The 22,163-nt window shown below is 35.2% G+C and overlaps 1 protein-coding gene across 1 annotated transcript in view; it reads right to left on the reverse strand.

Moving 5' to 3' along the window:
* Positions 1-217: 217 nt before the first annotated feature.
* The window catches only part of LOC149775604 (uncharacterized), a 58,362-nt gene continuing 36,416 nt past the window's right edge, over positions 218-22,163 (reverse strand). The window contains exons 13-17 of the mRNA XM_089944473.1: positions 18,100-18,402; positions 17,542-17,841; positions 16,509-16,592; positions 15,827-16,084; positions 218-7,782 (exon numbers count right to left, since the gene is read on the reverse strand). Coding sequence (XP_089800599.1) covers positions 7,220-7,782; positions 15,827-16,084; positions 16,509-16,592; positions 17,542-17,841; positions 18,100-18,402 — 1,508 coding nt within the window. The 3' untranslated portion in view covers positions 218-7,219. The remainder of the gene's footprint in view (positions 7,783-15,826; positions 16,085-16,508; positions 16,593-17,541; positions 17,842-18,099; positions 18,403-22,163) is intronic.

Consider the following 22,163-nt stretch of genomic DNA (forward strand, 5'->3'; position numbering starts at 1 on the left):
GCAGAATGAAGAACTTAGTCATTTACATCAGTTAAATAAAGGCATAATTAGGACTTGGCTTTTGTGTGTCTGTAAAGTTAAATGACCGAAAATGCAGTAATGTAGGTACACAATATAAATTAAATATACATGACACTATATAATGTAAAATAATACAAAATATTAGAGATATCAAATATATAGGTATATTATAGAATGATTTAAAAATACAAACAGATGCAGACTATGTTTTATTGCAAATTTTGTGATTGTAATACATGTATCACTGACAGTTCAATAAAAATATCAATAAGATATAATAAAATTTATTTTTTCTGGTACAATTTGAATGATTTTCAGCAGCATTTATATTTCCTGTTTCTGATAGCTGTAAATTGTTATTGTTTCTTTTGGGCACAATTTATAACTTCTTTCCACAGCTTTCCTTGTTAAATTTCTTTTTCAAATTTGTTGTTGTTGTTGTTGTTGTAGTTTTGTTTAACTTCAATTGGATTTAACTGCCCTCAAACAAGTTTTTATCTTGTTTTCCGTTTTAAAACATAATTTCGCTTTTCTCCTGACCTGAATTTCCTCGATATGGACCCATTTTTTAATATCGTCTCCGAAACTTTTTTTAAATAATGCTCTATCCGGTCCCATTCCACAACGAGCTTTCAAATACGTATTTGTTCCGTTTAGTGTTTAACAGAGGATCATTGTATAAAGCTTTCTGATTGGTCAACATTTTGTAATTGCCCAATGAATCGTCGCGTAACAGAAACTGGTGGGAAAGAGCATGTTTACTAAACATGGCGATTCGAATTTTCGAGCGGGACGAGAGATTGAATAACCATTTGAAAAATGTGCGGCAATGAGAATACCCTGAACGCAAATTTGATGGGAACATAACTGGTCATTCTGTATGAAAACTGAACGCCAGGACAAGCATTTTGCTTTTTGTGCCATAAAGAACTTTACAGTAGCGGCTAACGTGCTAAATAGGACAAGGAACTGAATCAGGATGATTTCGAAGTAATATACAACTCCAAACTGATTAACTTCAGAATTTAAGGAGGGACAACATGCAGATCACTGGTGGGGATTGTTGCCAGATATCCATGTCTAACAAAGATAGCCATATCTTTGCAGAATTTTCTTGGCCGAAAAGTAGAATCTCGTGAGGCATTATTGTGTATATATTCAAAATATTCTTGGTGTGTTAGAATTCAGTGTAAAATAAGAGTTATTATATCATGATAAACGTTTGTCACGGCTGCTTTTGGAACAAGGACTAATTCGAGAGACCACAACAGCATCATAGTTTGTGCAATCAAAATTCCAGTCCACAGTACAAGTGACATAAGGCAGGCTCCTAGCTTTTCTTCTTCTCATAATCAAATTGTCTTAAATGGATGTTTTTTCTGTAATTTTGCATTATTTTCCCGGCTGTATTTTCCAATGCAGATTAATATTTTATATTTTATATATGTTAAATGTGTTCACAGATACCTATACATATGTTCCAGGCTTGATACTTTGATTTTTAAAACCACTTAATTATTTAGTGTCAGATACTTCATATCATGTTGTATATACTGTATATGTTGTACATCACATATAGAAGGCCTCAAGGTAGATTAGTTCTGTAACTAACTGAATTACCTTCTCTAAATAAAGTCGTTATTATTATTAGTATTAGTATTAACTCCCATTTCTTTTGCCTTGGATGTCATATAATTACAACATCTGTATAATTGTTTTCATGCACACTTAAATATCACCTTGGTTAATAAATTCCTGTTTAATTCATATCCGTTATTTCTCTAAAACCTGCTGAAATCTCTGAAACACTAAAAAAAACTTCAGTAAAATACTATATAATGATCAAAATTTCAGTGAAATCTTACAAAAGTTTTAGTCAATTTTTTTGTGAAACCTCACAAATATTTCAAAGAAATTTGAGTGAGACCTTAACATGATTTCAATGAAAGTTTTGGGCAAAATATGTGTGAAATCTCACCAAGCTTTAAAGTGAAATGAAAAATACTAAGTGATGCCATGTTGGATTAGATTTTGTATGCAAGAAATAAAATGGCACTGCCCCATACGACAAGTAAAACCTAAATCTTATTTGATAATGTCTGTCAAAATAAAATGTATGATCCATTTGAAATATTACTGTGAATATTTATAATTGATTCCCAATAATATCTAAAAATCATTAGGCAGTTTAATACATAATAGAAATCTGAAGTATATTTTTTATGGTTTAGGCAGAAAATGCTTAAAAAACCTGTCTGAAATCTGCCTTGACATTTTCATTATTGGATGGGGTTTCTGCAGGTATTTCCATGTAATTAGGCAGAAACAAAGATTTCACCTAGTAACAGTAATTTCAAGCAATATTCCATCCTGACTCTGCCTAAAAGTGATAATAAGGGGAATCTAGGCTAAATAAGCAGAATAAACAGATTCTACCTAGTAGACAGAAGAAACAAATTCCACCTAGTAGGTGGAATAAACTAATTCTGCCTAGTAGGCGGAATAAACAAATTCCACCTAGTAATAGATGGACTAATTTGCACATTTCGGGCTGTATTCCACCCTGAACCCACCTAAAATTTATAATAAGTGGAATCTAGGCTTTAAGGGAAATCCGCTTTAAAATTCCACCTGGAATCTGGTTACAGTCAGGGCAGAAGTTTTCGTACAGGTAATGCAGCTTTCACAATCACTTGTGACTTTTACAAACAGTGTTACATGCCATATCACTGTCAATGTCATGTGTGACATAATTGGCATTTGAGACATTTACATATCTCCCTATTCGCTCAAAAACTTCACCCAAGTTACTGCAAGCTGGATGTGAACCTACTCACTGCATTCTAACAACACATTAGACTATTTATGGAAACTTCCGTGTGCAGGAACTCCTGCTATATCAAACATATATACATAGGAATGTTGTTGGCATGGGTTGTAACTATTATTTATTAAGACGGTTATCAAATTACAGTATACATAAAACAATGCTATGCTTGCACATGGTAAAACTTTTACAATCGATGCAACAAAACGTTGCAGTAGACATAATGTGTAGAAATTTCCCTTACATTTTAAATTCAACATGAGGAAAAAACAAGCCATCAACAGCACCCTGATGTAAAATAAAATTCATACTTTTTGTTGTATAAATGTAAAAGTGGGCAAGGTATTGCAATTGTCAAATATTAACCATGTATGATTAAAGGAATAATTTGTTACATGTACAAACCAAGTGTTGTTGTAGACAACAAATGTTAACTGACACAAACTGTTTTACACTAAATAGGGCAAAGATTAATATAAATATTTAAAAATGACAAATTATTAAATATACACGTACAATTATTGTTATTCACAAATAAAAGTACAAAAAGGCACAGTTACTCTTATGTCTAATTGATGCAAATACTCTGTTACCTTTGGATTTGATGATGGTGATTTATCTCGAGTTTTAATATAAAAAATAACTTACATACAATGTTGCACATGAATTTTAATAGAATGTAAAATGACCATTGTGTAAATTCTTAAGATAATAATTGCAACTAAAACATAACACGATTGTACAATATATATATATATATATATATATATATATATATATATATATATATATATACATACATACACATATATATATATATTAAAATCAATACTGGATAAAACAACCTTTATGAGTTAGGCCATGGGGAATGAAGCAGGTTAAGTATTGAGTCCTCAAAGCCCTATGACTATCTTCTGGAATCATCATGCTCTGTCACTGAGAAAAGCCAGACACATTTGAAACAACAATAATATGAAATACATGCCTATGACAAAATAACTTGGAAAAGAAAATAATTTTTCCGTTATTCTCAAGATTTTAAAATGTTTATATATGTATTTACATGTGCTCCAAAAAGAAAAGTAATACAATAAATGCATTTATTAGAGATTTCTATCAAACAGTAGAGACAATATTTATTTGTACAGTTTGATTCTTGGTGATACTCAAATATGAACAAAAATCAAATTGATAAATGAATACTAAATTTATATCTCCAACATAAAACACAAATGTATATGAATACCATTATTAACATAACAATAACCACAAAACGACAAAATGTAACCATATGTAAATATCAACCAGTCTGACAAAACATCTATAAACTTCATCCTCAAATTAAGATTTTTTCATCATGCATTAAGATTAAAATACATTCATAAAATCTTGCATTTTACTTGAAGGAATCTTGTCTTGTATCTAAAACGTTAAGGATTTATAAAATTTAAAGAATTCTTCAACTCTTTTAAAAAAATATAAATAGGTTTCTGTTTGTTAAATTTCAAAATTTAACATTGATTTTGCATGCTTTCTGCTATCTTTGTGACAAAAATATGGTATTGTCTGAAATATTTTAAGCACGATAATGTAAAATATCAATCTGAAAAGAAATATTGAGAATTTTTAAAACCTGGATCAAGTTAATTAGCTAAAGAGGAGTGTCATTTCATAACTTTTATTCTGTGTCATTTACTATGCTGAAATGGTACGGTGGGGGGGGGGGAGTGTGTCAAAACTAGTCTGTTAACTAATTCTGAAACTGTAGCACAGGTTTAAAAAATTTGATGAAAATAGAAAAGACAAATGGGTGTGTGTGATGGTAAAGGCCATACTTCTATATTTATGTAGCACTTTAAAATCCATCACTCTTTAGTTTCCTGCTCCAATCTGATATTGAAAACAAAATCCTCAAAAGACACCCCCAACCCGCTGTATAAGCATTAATCTGTTCATTGTTTTCTGATCTTAATCTGTTTCTTATCTGTCTAAATATTATTCTATGCTGAGAAAATCCTTCCAGAATGTCTGCTGTTTGAATATGCAATACTGTCTTTGCCAGCTTCTTATATATGGATGTTCTGTGCAATTTTCCACAACTCATGGGCATTGTCTCCTGGATATCTCATCACCAGTTTCACTTTCTTGAATCAGTACTTGGCTGACTACTATAATGCCAGATTTCTTATGTTCCAAAATACTGTAATAGTGTTTTAAGTCCATCAATGCCGTAGTCTGCTCGGTCAGACTGATGTATTGTAATCAAATAAATACATTTATCCTTACTTTTTATTTTATTTTTTTATTATTTTTTTCAATTTGTCTTAATATCCAGGTGTTCTATAATTTTTTGTAGTACAAGATCCCTCATTGCTGAAATGTTTGAGAAAAGAAATGAAAATTACACTTTACTTTTAAATTGCCTGTATTTTAAATAAGCTTGGTATTCTCCATTTCTACGTTTAATTACAAAATACTGCTGTTGATTGACATGGCATCTTTTCTTGACCATCTGGCATCTATATCAGACTCTTATTTAACATTATTTTTAGGCTCAAAATCACTCAAAGATCTTTCCAGTAACACTTTAGCAGTGCCAATAATCAGATATATCTCAAAATTTTCAAAAGCACTGTCATCATTGCTATCATCAGCCAGTATTTGCTGATTGAAATTGTCATCTGAAGATGTACCATCTTAGGAGTCAGCCATTTAAAATTTTCTAGATAGTCCATGATTTAAACAATCATTTGTAAAATGTCTTTTATGAATTCAAGGCTAAAACTATGATGAAATGCTTATTCCAGGGCCTAATGAGCCAATCAAATTGAGTTTAACCACCATACATGTCAAGCAGAAGTAATGAGATGTATAAATTGTTACCTATTTGTGTTGCAACAAGAACTTTATAAGGTAATAGTTTAAAAAATTGTATACTGTAGAGTACATTTTATATGATCCAATCTGAACTAATTTGTACAAGTTCTCACACTGCTTTCAAAGTCTGTCAATTCATACAAATTTTGTGCAATTTGTACTCTCATGCACTCTGGCAGCACCTAGGCATACAAGGTCCTGAAACAACAATAGCATTGTTTGGCAATAATAAAGATTTTTTTTTCTTTTATCTGGCCCAGAAACGAACAGGGTTTGCATGTCATTTAAAAATAAAATAATTACCTTTATTAGGTAAAAAAATTGTGATTTTTTATTGATTGTTTCAATTATAGTGTTCATAAACCTTCCAATTTGTTTGTACCGCCCTACCATTTTTAAAAACAAAGAGCATCAAGGATATAAACAATGCACAAAACATAGTCATTGCCTTCATCAATTAATAATTTCTAACCTGGTTGTTGTCAAGTGGTTCCTAGCACTCTCAACTTGATGGCATTTTGAATCAAAAGGGAGTTTCTTTATTAGCACAGTTGCCATATTTGCGTATAACAGATGTGATGTCTTTCATTATCTTTGACAATCTCAATAAATTTAGTATCTGCATAACTTTGAAAACATGAATACAAGTGTTCCTCCTTTTTATTTGTTCAATTGTTTTCAGAAATTTTAAAACCAGATATTGCAAATATTGGACACAGATGACACAGTTTTTTAATGAAATGGACATTTCTCAAACCAGAAAATGACAGTGAGCAGTTTGTCTGCTTGTTTACTTTGTGCCAAGATGTTGATGGTGTTAAGGACCCTTTTTGAAAATCAGGTTAGAAACTATATCCTTGATGCTTCTGGTTTTTAAAATTGGTAGTGGCGTACAAACAAATGAGAGGGTATGCGAATACCACAATCAGACCTTGTATTTTTTTGAAGCTCAATGATGCTGTTATTTATTGTTTACTAGTTTACTTTAAATATTTGAAAATAAACCTGAAACATTGAGTGAGGAAGGTAAAGAGAAAGAAAACTGCTGGATTATGAAACAGCCATCGGTCTATTCATCACCAGGAAAGGTTGCTAAATGTTTCATGACCAGGAGAGGGTTATGAATAACAATATTTACCATATTGATAGTGTACAGCTCAAGAATTTCTTGGCCAACAAACTTTAACTTTTTGTGGTAAAAAGAAAACTTTTGTAATTGACATTAAAGTAATTCAGTTCAAATGACACATTAAACTGACACATGCATGTTAATGAATCGAGTACAAATATTTACAAGCTACCATAAAAAGTCTTACTTTACTATAGCTATGTACTTAACACTAACCAAAAATAATCTTTTTATCATGTGCAATCATCAGCATTAATATAAAACTTTAGTTTTACTGACTGCAAGAAAAAATCTAAAAGTTTTGAATTGTTGTTTTGCATGATTGTATTCATTTTCAATTTTTTTATTCAGAAAAGAGCATAAAATTAGGGAATGTTTGATGAATGGCATTGTTTGCGACGATGATGACCACGACGATGACGGCGGCGGCGAGCAAGAGAATTATAAATTGGTGAAATCAGCACAGGAGAGGCTGCCTGACTGTAAGTTGAAGATTTTCTTGAGGAGCTTTTTGGAGAAGGATTAGAATGTCTTTCACTACATGCATCCCCCCTCCTTATATCTGGAGATGGAACAAGACTTACAATTGAATCGTTACTTTCATGACAATCATTACTGTTGTAAATGTGGGAGTCTTGTGGCAGTTCTAATGTCTGAAGTGACACTCTTGCCTTTGGTCTGGAAAGGGTGTTATTACTTTCTCCATCACTGCAGGTGTTAATTATTTGTGGAGGCTGATATGAAAGACTTCGTCGTATTCTGCGTGGAGGTATTTTTTTGTAATGGTTGCTGCTGTAAGATGTTGGTTCTATGACTCCATCTGAAGTCCTTGTTGCTGCACACCTTTTATCTATTTCTGCCATGTTAGAGCCTGTTACCGTGTTGAAGACATTTTGTTCCGAGCGCAGAGGATTGTCACTGATATCAGCTGAAATATGTAGATTTGTTAACAATTGATTTATCATTTTAATTTTTGATGACATGATATTACCTTTGAGAACTCTAAACATGTATTCCTTCAAAGAGTCCTCAATTCATAAACTTAAAAATAAGTGAGCAAACAGTTATCCTCTACTCTATTAGAACTATCCAACACCTTTTTTAGTGTTTGAAATCAAATAGTCATGAAAAATAGATCTATCAAGCTTAACTTCTGTCAGAGCAAAATCCCATATCTCCTCTTAGACCTATCTAATGCAATCAATCACCTGCACATAAAACATGGAATTCATTTCTATACTGCATTGTGTCTTGTTGATTTTGTGGCATGGATGATGTGTGCATTATTGTTTCTTCTGAATTTCAAAGAAAAATGTCTGTGTTTCATCTTTAGTACGCAACATTTATACGTTTACGTGTCAATCTTAAGTTTGACTCATTATTTTATGGTACTGTCCATCAACATGTCCATTAAAAATTGTTTGTCCCACCCATAACTTTGTAATGGTTAGAGAGATTTCCATGAAACTTCACACATAAATTTAAGACTAAACGGTGTGTCACTGCCTAAAGGTCAAGGTCACAGAAAAGGGGAAAGCAAATTTTAAAATAAATTCTGTATCTCTGAGAATACTTACCCGATTACATTAATGTTAGGGACGTAAGCCTGTTAACTCTCAAATATAACTTTAAGTTTGCTAAAAAGATGAAAATTTATCCTTTATGTGTAAATCATGTACTCAAAGGGCACTAACTCTTGCACATTACTTTCCATTGCCACCACTGTGTGTAGCTAGTTTATTTTTAAGTTGAGCGATATGCAAATAAGGATATTCACATTGGTTGGTTGGGAGGGTTTTTAAATAAAGTGATCAGATAGGTCTTCTTGGAGCAACATAAATTAATTAGAAATTTGCTTATGCCTGAAATCACACTCAAGAATTACATTAATGTAAGGAAAATATGTAATAAGGAGGAGGGAATACTGAGCATCTGACACATTTCTCAGGTATCCTTCTAGAGAATAACATGTGAACAATGACCCATCCTCCTAATCGGATAAGCAACACAGCCTAGATTCACATGATCTGTAACCCCTCTATTTGGTTAAAACATTTATGAAATTGTTATTGACAGAATTTCACAGGTTGTGTCAACTTTTAATTAGGTCTGGTGGTCATCTGTGTTACTGCCACTGGATCTAAAAGATGCAAAGTTTGTCTCTGTAAAGCTAAATCTCTGAGATAAAAACTGGAGACTCTGCATGCCATCCAACAGCATCTATTATAATAATAATAATAATAATGAGGACTTTGTATAGCGCCTAATCTTTAGAAGCTCTAAGTGCTTTACAACATTAGACAACACCTATAAGATAAAAAAAAAAATATAATAATATTATTACAAAAACAAACACCATAAAATTATAAAAACATTAAGAAATAAAAAACATGCTGAGAATATTTCAGGTAAGAAACATTATTAGGTCTTTAAGTTTGTTCTTGCAGTCAAAATAAGTGAGTTTTGAGAGCCCTCTTGAATGTGATCACTTGTGTCTTTGTGTCTAAGTTCAGTGGGCAATTCATTCCACGTTGCTGGGCCTTGGTATGCAAAAAAACATTGTCCATATGACTTTGTTTTCATAGTGGGAATAATGAGTATACAATTGTCAGAAGAGGAGCATAAGTATCTTGCTGGTGTGTACACATGGGTGAGATTGGATAGGTATGCTGGACTAGAGTCCAATAGTGAAATGTAGCACAGAGAACAAATTTTGTGCTTGATTCTGGATCAAATAGATAGCAAGTGTAGGGTACAGAGCAGCGGGGAGGTGTGCTCTGATCGTGGTACTCTAAGTATGATCCGAGCAGCTGTGTTTTGAACTTTTTGAAGTTTCTGGAGTAGATATTGAGATGAACCAGACAGATTTGAGTTACAATAGTCAAGTCTTGAAAGTACTAATGAACACACAAGTGTTTTAGTGGCATCAACTGAAAGATATTTGCAAACTGAGCTGATGCGTCTCAGCTCAAGATAAGCAGCCTTGCATATGTTCATGACATGTTGGTGCAATGTGAGAGTACTGTCCAGAGTAACACCTAGGTTTTGTACTGATTGTGTGAATTTAATGTTGGTGTTGCTGATATTTATTGTTTGAGGTAAAGGATGTGAATGAGAAAGTCTTTGTGTTGTGATCAGAATGGCCTCAGTTTTATCATCATTCATCTGCAGCTTGTTACATGTCATCCATGATTTCAAATCAGTAATGCACCTCTCTACACCTTGGATGGTAGCATCAACTTCAGTTGGGTGGCTAGATTTGTATATTTGGGTGTCATCAGTGTACAATTGGTGAGACATTGGATGATGATCTATGACACTTGAGAGCGACTGAGTGTACAGAATGAAGACAATAGGTCCAAGAACAGACCCCTGTGGAACACCACAACATAGATCAACTGGGCTGGAGTGTATTCCATTTGCAGATACAATTTGTGTCCTGTTGACCAAGTAGGACTTGAACCACAGTAAGGCTGTATCATGAATGCCAAATAGATGCTGGAGTTGGTGAAGTAATATAGCATGGTCTATTGTGTAAATGCTGCAGACAAATCAAGGAGGGTGAGGACTGTAATCTTTCCGCTATTCAACGCAGAGAGAATGTCATTAACTACTTTTAGAAGAGTAGTTTCAGTACTGTGGAAAGGACGATATGCAGATTGTACATTGCTAAAAAGACTGTTTGAATTTAGATGAGATACAAGCTGGGATAGAACAACCTTTTCTAAGATTTTTTATATGAATGGGAGATTAGAAACTGGGTGGTAGTTCTTTAAATCATTATGGTCTAGTGTTGGTTTCTTCAGCAGAGGCTTTATAATGGCAGTTTTGAAAAATGATGGGAATACCCCGGATGAGAGAGAGGTATTAATAACATCAGTTAGTGAAGGCGATACTGGATATAAGCAATCAAGCAGCAGTGTTGTTGGAATTGGATCAAGTTCACATGACTCTGGTGCACTCTTCATCAGGATTGTAGGCACGAAATCCATAGATACAGGTTCAAATGCTGCTAATGGTTGCCGCTCAAATTCTGTATCCCAACTGTATATGATGAGTCAATTGAAATTGTGGTGTCAAGCTTATCTCTAATGGCTTGTACTTTGTCACGGAAGAAATTTGCAAACATGTCCGGAAGGTCGACTGGAGAGAAGGCAGTTGGAAGTGGTGTTGATTTGTTCCTTGACACTAGCTTGTTAGTAATCTCGAAGAGCTCTTTGCAGCTGAAACTTTCCATGATTTTAGTAGTGTAGTGGGCTGATTTTGCTGCAGGGACTATATTTGTGACATTCTTCTTAGCGGCTTCATAGATCTGCTTATGAATAGTGAGTCTGGTGGAAAGCCAGAGCCTCTCAGCTTTACGGCGGTCTCTTTTAGCAGTGCGAAGCTGGTCCCTAACACTGCTATACCATGGAGAACACTTTTCAATTGATTCTCTGCACTTGGCAGCTGGGGCATGTTTGTCAAGCAATGAACGCAGACAGTTATCGAGTTGTTCTGTGGTAGGAGGTAAGCAAGTTGTTAGGTTAGCTTGGATGTCATGCATTAGTTTGGTTCTATTTATCATACAGAGGTTTCTCTTAGTGGAGTGTTAGGGACTGATACGTCAAGATGGCATATAATGCAGAGGTGATGTGATGCAAGGTCATGGGATATATCAGATCAAAACATCATGTTCGAATGCAAGGCTCGATTGTTCTAATAACATGAACTGAAATCTTCATGAGGTGACTTTGATCTTCTGAGACCTCAAGAGTATGCCAAGCATATATCCCATTTCATCCATAAAAGCAGGACTTGACAGGTGATATCCTGCTTCAAGGCTTTCATTGGGAGAGTCACAACTTGCCTCTATGCACTTCAAGTAGTGCTTGAGGATGTGAACAGAGTCTTGCATGGCTGCTGCTCTTGACATGTCAATGAAAGAGAGGGCACAAATGATGCTTTTCTGATTGCCAGTACACAGTAACCTATTTTTGGCTATAAAGCTAGACTGCATCAAGAGGACCATCTGATCTAAACTGAATACAATTCATAGTTCAGATCAATAGGAAGGGTATGTAACTAATTAGCCCTGCATGCAGAAGCTAATGCTATCAGGAAACATTTTTTAGGACAGCAGGTTCAGTGAAGAGTGGGCAAAAGGCTTCAATTTGCCTGAATTCAGCCAGATTCAGGTCATCACTTCCCGGGTGTGTTCATTGCACAATCTTTCTGCAAGTTGGACAATCACCCATGAAGCCAAATATAGCATCAAAGATGTGATGTTTCAAACCAGCTTAGAAATGGCTTGGATTACATTCTTATCCACTCTATAAAACAGTGTGAAGGACATCAGAAACACTGCTAGATTTTCATCTAGGGTCAGGAGATCAGTATCAAAGGTGTCAGAATGGGTTCAGTACCAGCAAAATGAGAACCTGGGTACTTGGCTTTCTGAAAGGAAAGCTTTTGCATATCCCTTAGATCACCGATTCTTCCCGTCAGTCAGTCATTAATTTCCCTAATTTTGTCTAACTGGGTAAGCAGACATAAGGATGAAGTCTCTTCCTCCTCATTAAGATTTACTAATGCTTTGGCTTTGTTGTCATGTATGGCAGTAGAGGGTGGAGGGCATTCTGAAGCAAAAGACATTCTGTACATTTCTTTGACTACAATCTTGAAACTGAACTCTGTTTTATGGTTGGATCTGAGTAAGGCTATCTTGTAGGAATATCATCACACTCACTGTGTTTACTGTCCCCTTCTGTTTCTGTTTGCATACTGGATAAGCCATATCTGGTGACAGATGATGCATGCCATCATCTCTGTATAAGTCACATAATATTTCCTGCAGATAAGTCATGGAAAGATGGGAAGATGGGTCTGCTGGATGAATATGCCATGAGTATGGTTAGCATGGTTGTCAGCCACAGAGAAGGCAGTTCGGCCACTCTGAAGGCATGTCTGGATGGATCGATTTTTCACCAAAATCTGCATAATAATATGGTTATGTCACCTAAGGCAATTGTAATATGGATACATCTGTCTCTAAAATCCCTGCACTTGTATGGAGACGGAGCTGTAATCATGGCTGGATGGATCTATTAATAAAGTCCTGATAATGGGCTGGCCGGACATCATGGATACCTCTGGATGGCAAACTCACATTGAAAAATGGATCCAACTGATTGGTCAAACTTCCATGTGCCCTGACTTACAGGCCTGAAGGCATGTAAGGCCATGCTTAGATATGCAGATGGACTTATGCCCAATGAGCTGCCTATAATTGTGGGGACACTCCCCAAATGAGTCAGAAAAACATGCTGAAGCAAGAGAGGGAAAAAAGGGTAAAATATGGCTTGAATTTATTAACTACGTCATTGTTTCTGATCAAGGGCTGTAGGCTGCAAAACCTGAGCATTTTATTTGTTCTCCTATTCCCTCTGATGAAACTGTAGCTGACTGTTGTAAACATCACACTTGTGGGGGCAAAGCAGCAAAGTTCACAAGAGAAGCTGACTTATAATGTATGCTTAAGATTTAAAAGTTATCTTTGTGAGATTTGTTCCTTTCTGTAAAACTACAGTCCAGATTTCCTCTGACCACAAAGTGCAGTAAAGAGAAGAAGTACATTTGGTATATACTAAACAAGACTCTGTCTCTTCCCTTGCCTTAAATTTATTGCATTAGATACATTTGGTTGACAAGTTTTAATGAAATGATGCAAGAGAAAATTTTTTTAACAAGTCGGTGTCTACAGAAGTTACTAATATAACACCTGTTACTAACAGAGTAAGCAAAAATAAGCAGTGTCGTCCTAAACTGTGAATGACAACATGCATTAAATGATAGCATACTGTATACCTGGTTTAAATTGACAAAGTCCGACAATGTGACAAATTCACTCAAAAATTGGAAACAAATTAAAAATAATATATACAACTTTTTGAGGAGAGATTAATACACACATGAAGTCGAAATTCCTGGGTGGATGACTGATTCTGCACTGACATTAGTTTGGATTGTTGGAAGGTATCACATACAAAGTTGATAGTATGGAAGCAAAGCTAAAAACTAGTGAGACCAGGTGGCAGCAAGTGGAGGTAATGGGCAAGAGTACTGTATATATATGATCAGCAGAAAAGATGAATTTTCATCTTTTTAGTAGAGCTGGATTTGGGAGGTAGCAGGCTTATAAATTTAATTTTAATGTGATTGGGGAACATATTTTAAGGAGAAAATTGTAATTATGTGATTTGTGTCCTTGTTCAAAATATAATTGTTGAATTAACATTATCAGAATGTTATAGTTTCCAAAAAATATCCCATGCTGACAGACTCAGACAACACAGCCATGCCTCCTGTTTTGAGGGTACTGTTACAGCAAGGGAAATGCAGCTCTGACAATATCCTTGTCTGGAATCAAACTTTTTAAGCCAGTGAAAATATTTTCATGAACTTTTAAACAGTTACACACCATGACTAGACAGCGCATCCCATACCATATCCATGCCCTCTGTCTTCTAGTCAAGATAAAATAAATCCATGACATGTATCCATTTACATTGAAAACACCATCCCATACCATAGCCCTGCCCTCTGTCTTCTAGTCAAGAAAATGTTGTTGTTGTTGTGAGGTTTAACGCCATTTTTCAGCACACGATAGGCTATGCATGGCGGCCAGTATTAATGGTGGAGGAAGAACCCAGGAAAACCCCAGGAAGAACCACCGACCCACGAGAAGCTACTGACAAGCTTTCTCACATATCCACATTAGCCGAATCCTAGACTCGAACCCACGCAGAAAGAGGTGAGATGGCAGTGATCCGTAACGGAGAGCGCTTTAGACCACTCGGGGCCCCCTCTAGTCAAGAAAAAATAAATCCATAACATGTATCCATTTACACTGAAAACACCATCCCATACCATATCCATGCCCTCTGTTTTCTAGTCAAGATAAAATAAATCATGACATGTATCCAGTTACATTGAAAAACCATGAATCGGTGAAGACAGTTTCATAAAAATTCATATTTCTGTACATCTTGACTTGACAGTGTTTCACTTATTCACACTTATACTTCTGCCTCAAGGCCAAGTTCACAACAAGGATAATATAAGTCAATGGCATGTTGAGGCTGTCAGTTTTAGATCCCTACAGTTGTTTTGAAGAAATTTTACCCAAGTCACTAGCTCAAATGTTAATGAGGGTCCCTGGTTGGCCATGTGGTCTAAGCCTTGCCTTTATTGATCACTGCAATATCACCTCTGTCCATGTGGGTTCGAGTCTCAGGCTTTCCAATGTGGATATGTTAGAAAGCTTGCCAGTAGCTTCCCATGGGTTGGTGGTTCTTAGTGGGGTTTCCCTGGGTTTTTCCTTCAACAGTTATACTGGCCGCCATGTATAGCCTATATTGTGCTGAAATATGGCATTAAACCCACAGCATCAACTGTCAGTGTCATTAGGAATGAATTGATATGTATCATGGATCAGTACTCATTTGAATAGGCTTTACTAGTGGAGCTTGATGTCTCTGATGTGGATGAATAGTCTCCAAGATTCATTTCCCTATTAAATGAAACTCAGTATCTTGAGTAGGCTTTGTGTTCACTGGAAAGTTCTGAGCACAACATTAATACTGGTATAAAAGACTGATACAGGGACTAACCCTTTATATTACATCTGCAACTTCTAACTGAATTATCAATGAGAGCAAATATTTTCGAAACCAAGTCTCAACAGCAGGTGGAAAGTTTGTATTGAGGCTTTTGTTTTTATAGTGCCTATCACATAAAATATATTCTTGATTAAAATTATTTCAATAATATGCAAATTATATACTAGTATACTTTTAAAATGCATCACTAAGTGAACATATTATGTTTCATTTCTTCCTTCTGTCCATCACTCTATCTGAAAGGAGGACATATCTATTAATCATCACCACGTAGAGGGAACATCGTATCACACTCAGTTATGTAGTTCTTACCTTGAGATATGGTTTTGTTTGGTGATGTTTCTGCAGATGTTGAATAATTTCTCTTCCCACTCAGGGCAGGCTTTATTTTCTCAACTCCTGAAGACTGCATCCAGGTAATAACCTTTTGGTCACTACGAGACACGAGTTCACTTGGATTTTCATGCATGAAAGAAGCACCAATTGGGATAGATTCCGAGTCCCAGCATTCCAGGGGATATTCCAGAAGAGGATATCCACCTTCAGTACAGTTATTTTGAGATTCTTTACCTGAGATATAATTATAAATCTTTAGAGATTTCCTGTATAACTGAGAACATTTTGTGTTCCTAAATCAATATATTTGAATGGAAAATTATTTTAATCGAGAAGTTGTTTCTAATTTAATAATTATCTTTTCTTTGCATATCATGTACCCATAAATTACTCTTTTGCAGAATAATGCAGCTGGTAAAGACAAAAACATTTTACTTTCCAAACTGGTCTTGTCAGTTTTGTTTTTATTAAATGTATTATATTTCTTTAAAGTAGGAATATCTTACTGAACTGTGACTGTTATTAAAAATTTAACTGCAACTCAAATGCTATTTGACACAACTGTTACTAAAACACTAAATGTTACTTTTCAAAATTTGTGCCCTTTATAAAGACAAACTTGTGTGACAGTTTGATACTGGATATTAATAAAACATACCAATGATGATTTGTGCCTCCAACACTGCAGTCATCAGTGTACATTTGTTCATACCATCAATCTCTGGCAAATTCACTTCTTCCCCTTTGAAATAAAGAATGTGCTGCATCAACTGATATAATCTGAATCTTAGTCTAGCATAAATTACATAGCAATGGTGTTGTTTGTCGATGCCACTGAATAAATCAATGATTCTAACTCGCACAAATTTTTCCCTGGGCCCTGCAGGCAGATATGTTCCTGTGCTTCCTGTGTGAAGTCATTTGTGCCTGTGATATCCTGCATTTTCTCTGGGCTAGATAAATCTATCTATCTCTAGTGGTAAACAAGTTCACACATTTCCTTCATGACAACATTCAACCGACTTCATCACTGTATACATTCAACTCATACACACACTTGTAATATTCTGCAATGTTTTCATCAAAAAAGGTGGACAAGATGAATAATATGCACTAACATATGGACAGTATAAGAAAATGTATCCCTTGAGGAGAAGGACTTGTACCAGTGACTCAGCAAGCCTCATCCTTGACTCAAATCTTATGCCCTGGGGTTAGCTTTCCCTATCCTGCCTGTATACAGTGGGAGTGTTCTACAGATCTATACACAGGGATGCACATATATAACACTGGCACCAATTGGAAACAAAACAGCAAACATAATTCTCAAGCTTTGAAGTGTGGCATGACTTTTTGTTATCTCACTGCTTATTTTTACATTCTGCCAACAGTTTCAGTACCTCAAAAGACTGTTTCACGCAAATCTTAAAAAACAGTTGCCACCTAATAAAAATTAGCCCACAAACAGGGCATACCTGAAAATAGCTTACCTGAATAAAGATCATTTAATTAATCTTGGTGAATTGTGTATTATTAATTAGAGATCAGGATCTATGTTTCATGAATAATTGAAATAAAGCAGAATACACTTTCAGAACGTTTTGAAAGGGCACCACTTCCCTGTTACTTAGTTTAATATTCTGTCATCATAAGCATGCATATCAGATGTGTAAGACTATGACAGAACTCACCATCAAACATGTAAAAGTCATTTTCTAAACCATTTGCCAAGTCCTCATTTCCTGTTCTTTTTAGAACCCAAAGAAATGTTTTCAAGGCAAAAATGCTATTTCCATGAAGTAGTTGTTTCAAAAATGCTGCAGCTCGGTTTTCCCTTGGAGAAATTTTCACCAACTCTTGAAATTCCTGGTCCGTGAAGATTTTTCGCTCCACAAAGGCATCTCTGTATGCCTTAGGCTCTGTCTCTCCAATAACTTCATCGTACCTCTCGCATATAGCTGCCTTCATGGCCACCAGTGTTGATTGTGAGTCTACATATATAAAATATTATAATTATAGTAAATGGCAGAAGAGTTAAAAAGTTCTGGCTAAATATGAAAATCCACCTTGAAGGATAAACGTTTTTTCAAAAGAAAGTCACAACATTCTTTTTTCCTCAGCTAAGGATCAGACTATAATTCTCATCATGTTATTAAAGCTGTATATAATAAGATTTTTTATTACATACCGTGAAAATGCTTTGCTTATGCCTATCATTACTTTGAACTGAATGCATATTTTCATCTTACCTGCAGAAGGTTTGGATGCCTGCTTCGTTGCTATCAGGACATAGTAAACTGCCCGATGCTTGTACTCTAATTCTTGGAAAAAGAGAGTCCGGGCTTCATCTTTGCTTTCCAAGACAAAGTCAATAAAAACTTGTGTCCTCTCTCGGCGGTTTCGAGACCTTAAGATTTTGTCACATATTTCCTCATGAAAAAAGCCTTTTTCGGAAAATATTTTCAGAAATTCACGACCATCCAGCTCATCTAAGAGGTAGGAATAATTCATCTGGATTTCATCCTTTCCAAGCTCATCCCTTAACACTTTGTCTGAAAACAAATGTAAATATAAGTGAATTTTTTGTACATTAAAATCAGCTGAGACTGAACTAAACATGTCTTATACAACCTTTTTTAAAATTGCTATTTCAACTGAAGACGTAACTATTTAAATAATTTTCTTTAAATACAACAAGATGTAATTATGGTAGATGATAACCTTACATACTTTACAATTATTTTATACAATTCACAATAAAAACAATGTCATACATATATATAAACTTTATTAATTTTGTGGTTGCAAAGCACATATAGATAAGTGCAGCAACGAAGAGCTGCAGTAAAATATGTTATTTAGAGATCACATGCTAAATTCATTTAATCATGTCATCTATATATGCATATTTAATAAACACCCACCAAAATTCATTTTCATAAGACTAATGATTTCTGAGTTATGTCCAGAGGATTCAAAAATTTCCATTTCAGGATAAAATTATACAGCACATATATCAATTTGTCTTATACTCAGATGATCGATGGGATGTCATAACAAATGGGAGCAACCCATCAGAATTATCAAGCACACATGCACTCATTAACTTATAGAACATTCTATCAAACCTCTTCAATGTACCATCATTTTGGGGTGAAAGGGTGATATTATTATTTTCTTGATATTCATCAATGAACACATCCCTTGGTATGAGAGACTCAACTGTTTTCTTAATTGATCAGAGTAAGAAAGCTGACTTGCCAAATTAGCCAACCAACGATAAGAATTTTAGCAACCATAATTGCCTATCTGTCTAAAATAAAGATCTCACCCATTTCTCATAATAGTCGCTGCTGCATGCATGCTTATGGAAAAGGCCCATGACACTATATATATATATATATATATATATAATCATTGTATCAGACACAAGAATCTGGTACTTTGTGACTTCCTATTTTTTACCAAGTTCTAACTGCTCAGGTGGCCAAGTGGTCAGAGTGTCTGCCTCGGATGCAGGAGGTTGTGGGTTCAATCCCCAGCCAAGTCATACCAAATACTTATAAAAAAAATGATACTAACAGCTTCCTTGCTTGGTGCTCAGCATTAAGAGGTTAGTGTTAGGACTGGTTGGCCTGGTGTCAGGATAATGTGCCTGGGGGTGGGACATGATGCTACATGTCTGCAGCATGATGCCCCAGTGCTAGACATCACTATCAACTGCCACACTGCAGATATCATAGCAATATGACTGCAAAATTGTTAAAGCTATGTTAAAAATCCAAATCACACACACACACATACACAAAGTTCTAACCAACATGCCACCAGAGGAATTTCATCACAGTTCCATATCTGCACACATCCTCCCACTCTGGTTTCACTCCTTTCTCAATACACTTGTAACATACACATCTGGTGTCTATGCCATAACTAGATCTTCATCCACCAAAATGATCCTTTCCATTACAATGGAAATGCAGGAAACAAGATCAGGATCCATTTTAGACGTACAGCATTGTTGACAAGAATGGCAACTCAAGGCATCGACCCTCAAAAATACTGTCTTGTGACTGGCACAGTAGTAAGATAAATTATCAAGCAGAAAATTAGTACCTTTAAGCCTTTTGTCTTCAAAAGTCATTTGTGATCACTGTGATCCATCATCACAAGGATTTTCCTATCAAGAAGGTAATGCTTACAGTATTTCATAAATATACCAGTGCAAGTAATTCCTTTCGAGTGATGCAATCTTGCTTTAGGTTAAAATCTGACTGCTAAAATATGACAACACCTATGTTGGCTCCACAAGCCTCTATGACCAGTTTTGTCAAGTCAGGTAATGCAGAGACTGGAATCCTTTATTCTTGGCTTTTAGAATGACATTCATAAGGCAACCTGAAACTTTCAGCTTTTATTCTGTATGATAGCCTGGCAATCCTGGCATGATGAAAAAAATCTTGTAATTCACTGTACCTTAAATGCTTGTACCACGTTAATATTTTCAATTTCAGCATCATTTCCAGCATCAGACCTGACATACCACAGAAAGGATTTTCTTAAATGGTGGAATTGGAAGGTCCAGGTTTTAGTTTAGTTTCTTGGACACAATCGAATACACTTCTGGAGTCTGTCAGGGCTACTTTGTAAACTTTGTTATGGACATTTTATTTATAATGTGTGCTTGATGTCTGTACATGATTGATGCTGTTACTGTTATAGGGTTTAACGGCATTTTTCAGCACAAGATAGGCTATACATGGCGGCCAGTATTAATGGTGGAGGAAGAACCCGGGAAAACCCCAGAAAGAACCACCGACCCACGAGAAGCTACCGGCAAGCTTTCTCACATATCCACATTGGCCGAGCCCGAGACTCGAACACAAGCAGACAGAGGTGAGATGGCAGTGATCCATGACAGCGCTTTAGACCACTCGGCCACTCAGGGCCCCCTGTCCATGATTGAAGGTTGTGGATAGAGTTTTTTGCATACCTGACTTTGTAGTGACTGTAAGTTGTAAACAAAATATTTATTAGAATTTGAGTTCAAGTCCCAACCTTGTCAATGAGTTAGTGGAAGTTTCCATTAGAAACTTTAGTTTTCCCAAACATTCTGGTGTGTCTTAAGTCAAGTGAAATAAGTATAAATAGCAGTTTGGTAAACAAATTATTCATTCCTGTTTCATACAAGTCTTTGGGAATCTATGATGCGAGTCTGCAGATGTGTTCAGATATAATATCTGAGGAATTACGTATTTAAAATATTCATTTGAACTGCAAAGTTCTCGTTGACATTTGGGCTAGTACATTATTTTGGAATTACTGAGATTGCATTACTGAAAAGCATCAGGATATTCATGACTAGTGGTATATCATGACTTTTTCAAAACTAATGGAATTCATTTGGAACATTCTGTACTTCTGGACTTGTGATAGGATATTTTGGATTATTTCGGATTTAACTTACTGTAAGCACCTCTTAAATTTTTTCTCAGTAGCTTATAAATTATTGTTGATTTTGCTAAACATGTTGGGTTCACTATTGTTACATAGTTTAAGAATTAGAGTCATAACATGTCACACACAGTTCATGTAAATGAAATATATATCCCAACAAAGATCCACAAGAACATCTTCATTATTGCAGTAGGTGTACTATATTAATTGAAGAATAACATTAGGAACTAATATACTTCTCTTGTTATGAAAGCAGTTGTAAGCTGTTTAGCTCATAACATATCCAGAGCATAAATCAAACTTCTAAAACCTTGAAACAACCAATTAAGAGCCTTGTTGATTTTTGATGGATTATGCATCTTTTGCTGACATCATTTAAATTATATTAATCCATACAATACTGAAAGTTTCCATCCTTCAAGCCTACCCAGTTACCAAATGATAATTTGATATCCGTCAGCTCATTTAGGAAACTGATGCAGCAAATGCTTTAACTTTTATTTTATAGGCTTAGCATCTTTGGTGTATGCCTTAGTATGAACAAGGTCATGATTTGAATAGGAAAATATATTAACAAAATCAGTCACAAAAATTCAGACTGGCGCATGCCTCTAATTCTGTTGTGGTGAGTATTACTTTAAGAGAGTTTTAACTCCTTTGGCATTGGTTCCTTTTTTGTGGCTTTTCCAGTTCGTGATTTTATGTGGTAAAACACTTCATTTACCAGTTTCAACTGGCCAGTGAAAAGTATTGTTAAGAGTTTCATTTGTCGAACTCTGTATGCATATTGTCAAAGTTTCTACTGATTCAAATTAAAGTGTATCCCATAGATCTATTCCAGTCTCAAAGCAACATT

The sequence above is a fragment of the Sinohyriopsis cumingii genome, chromosome 19, assembly GCF_028554795.1.
Source record: "Sinohyriopsis cumingii isolate HCF-2022 chromosome 19, ASM2855479v2, whole genome shotgun sequence".
NCBI lineage: Eukaryota > Metazoa > Mollusca > Bivalvia > Unionida > Unionidae > Sinohyriopsis > Sinohyriopsis cumingii.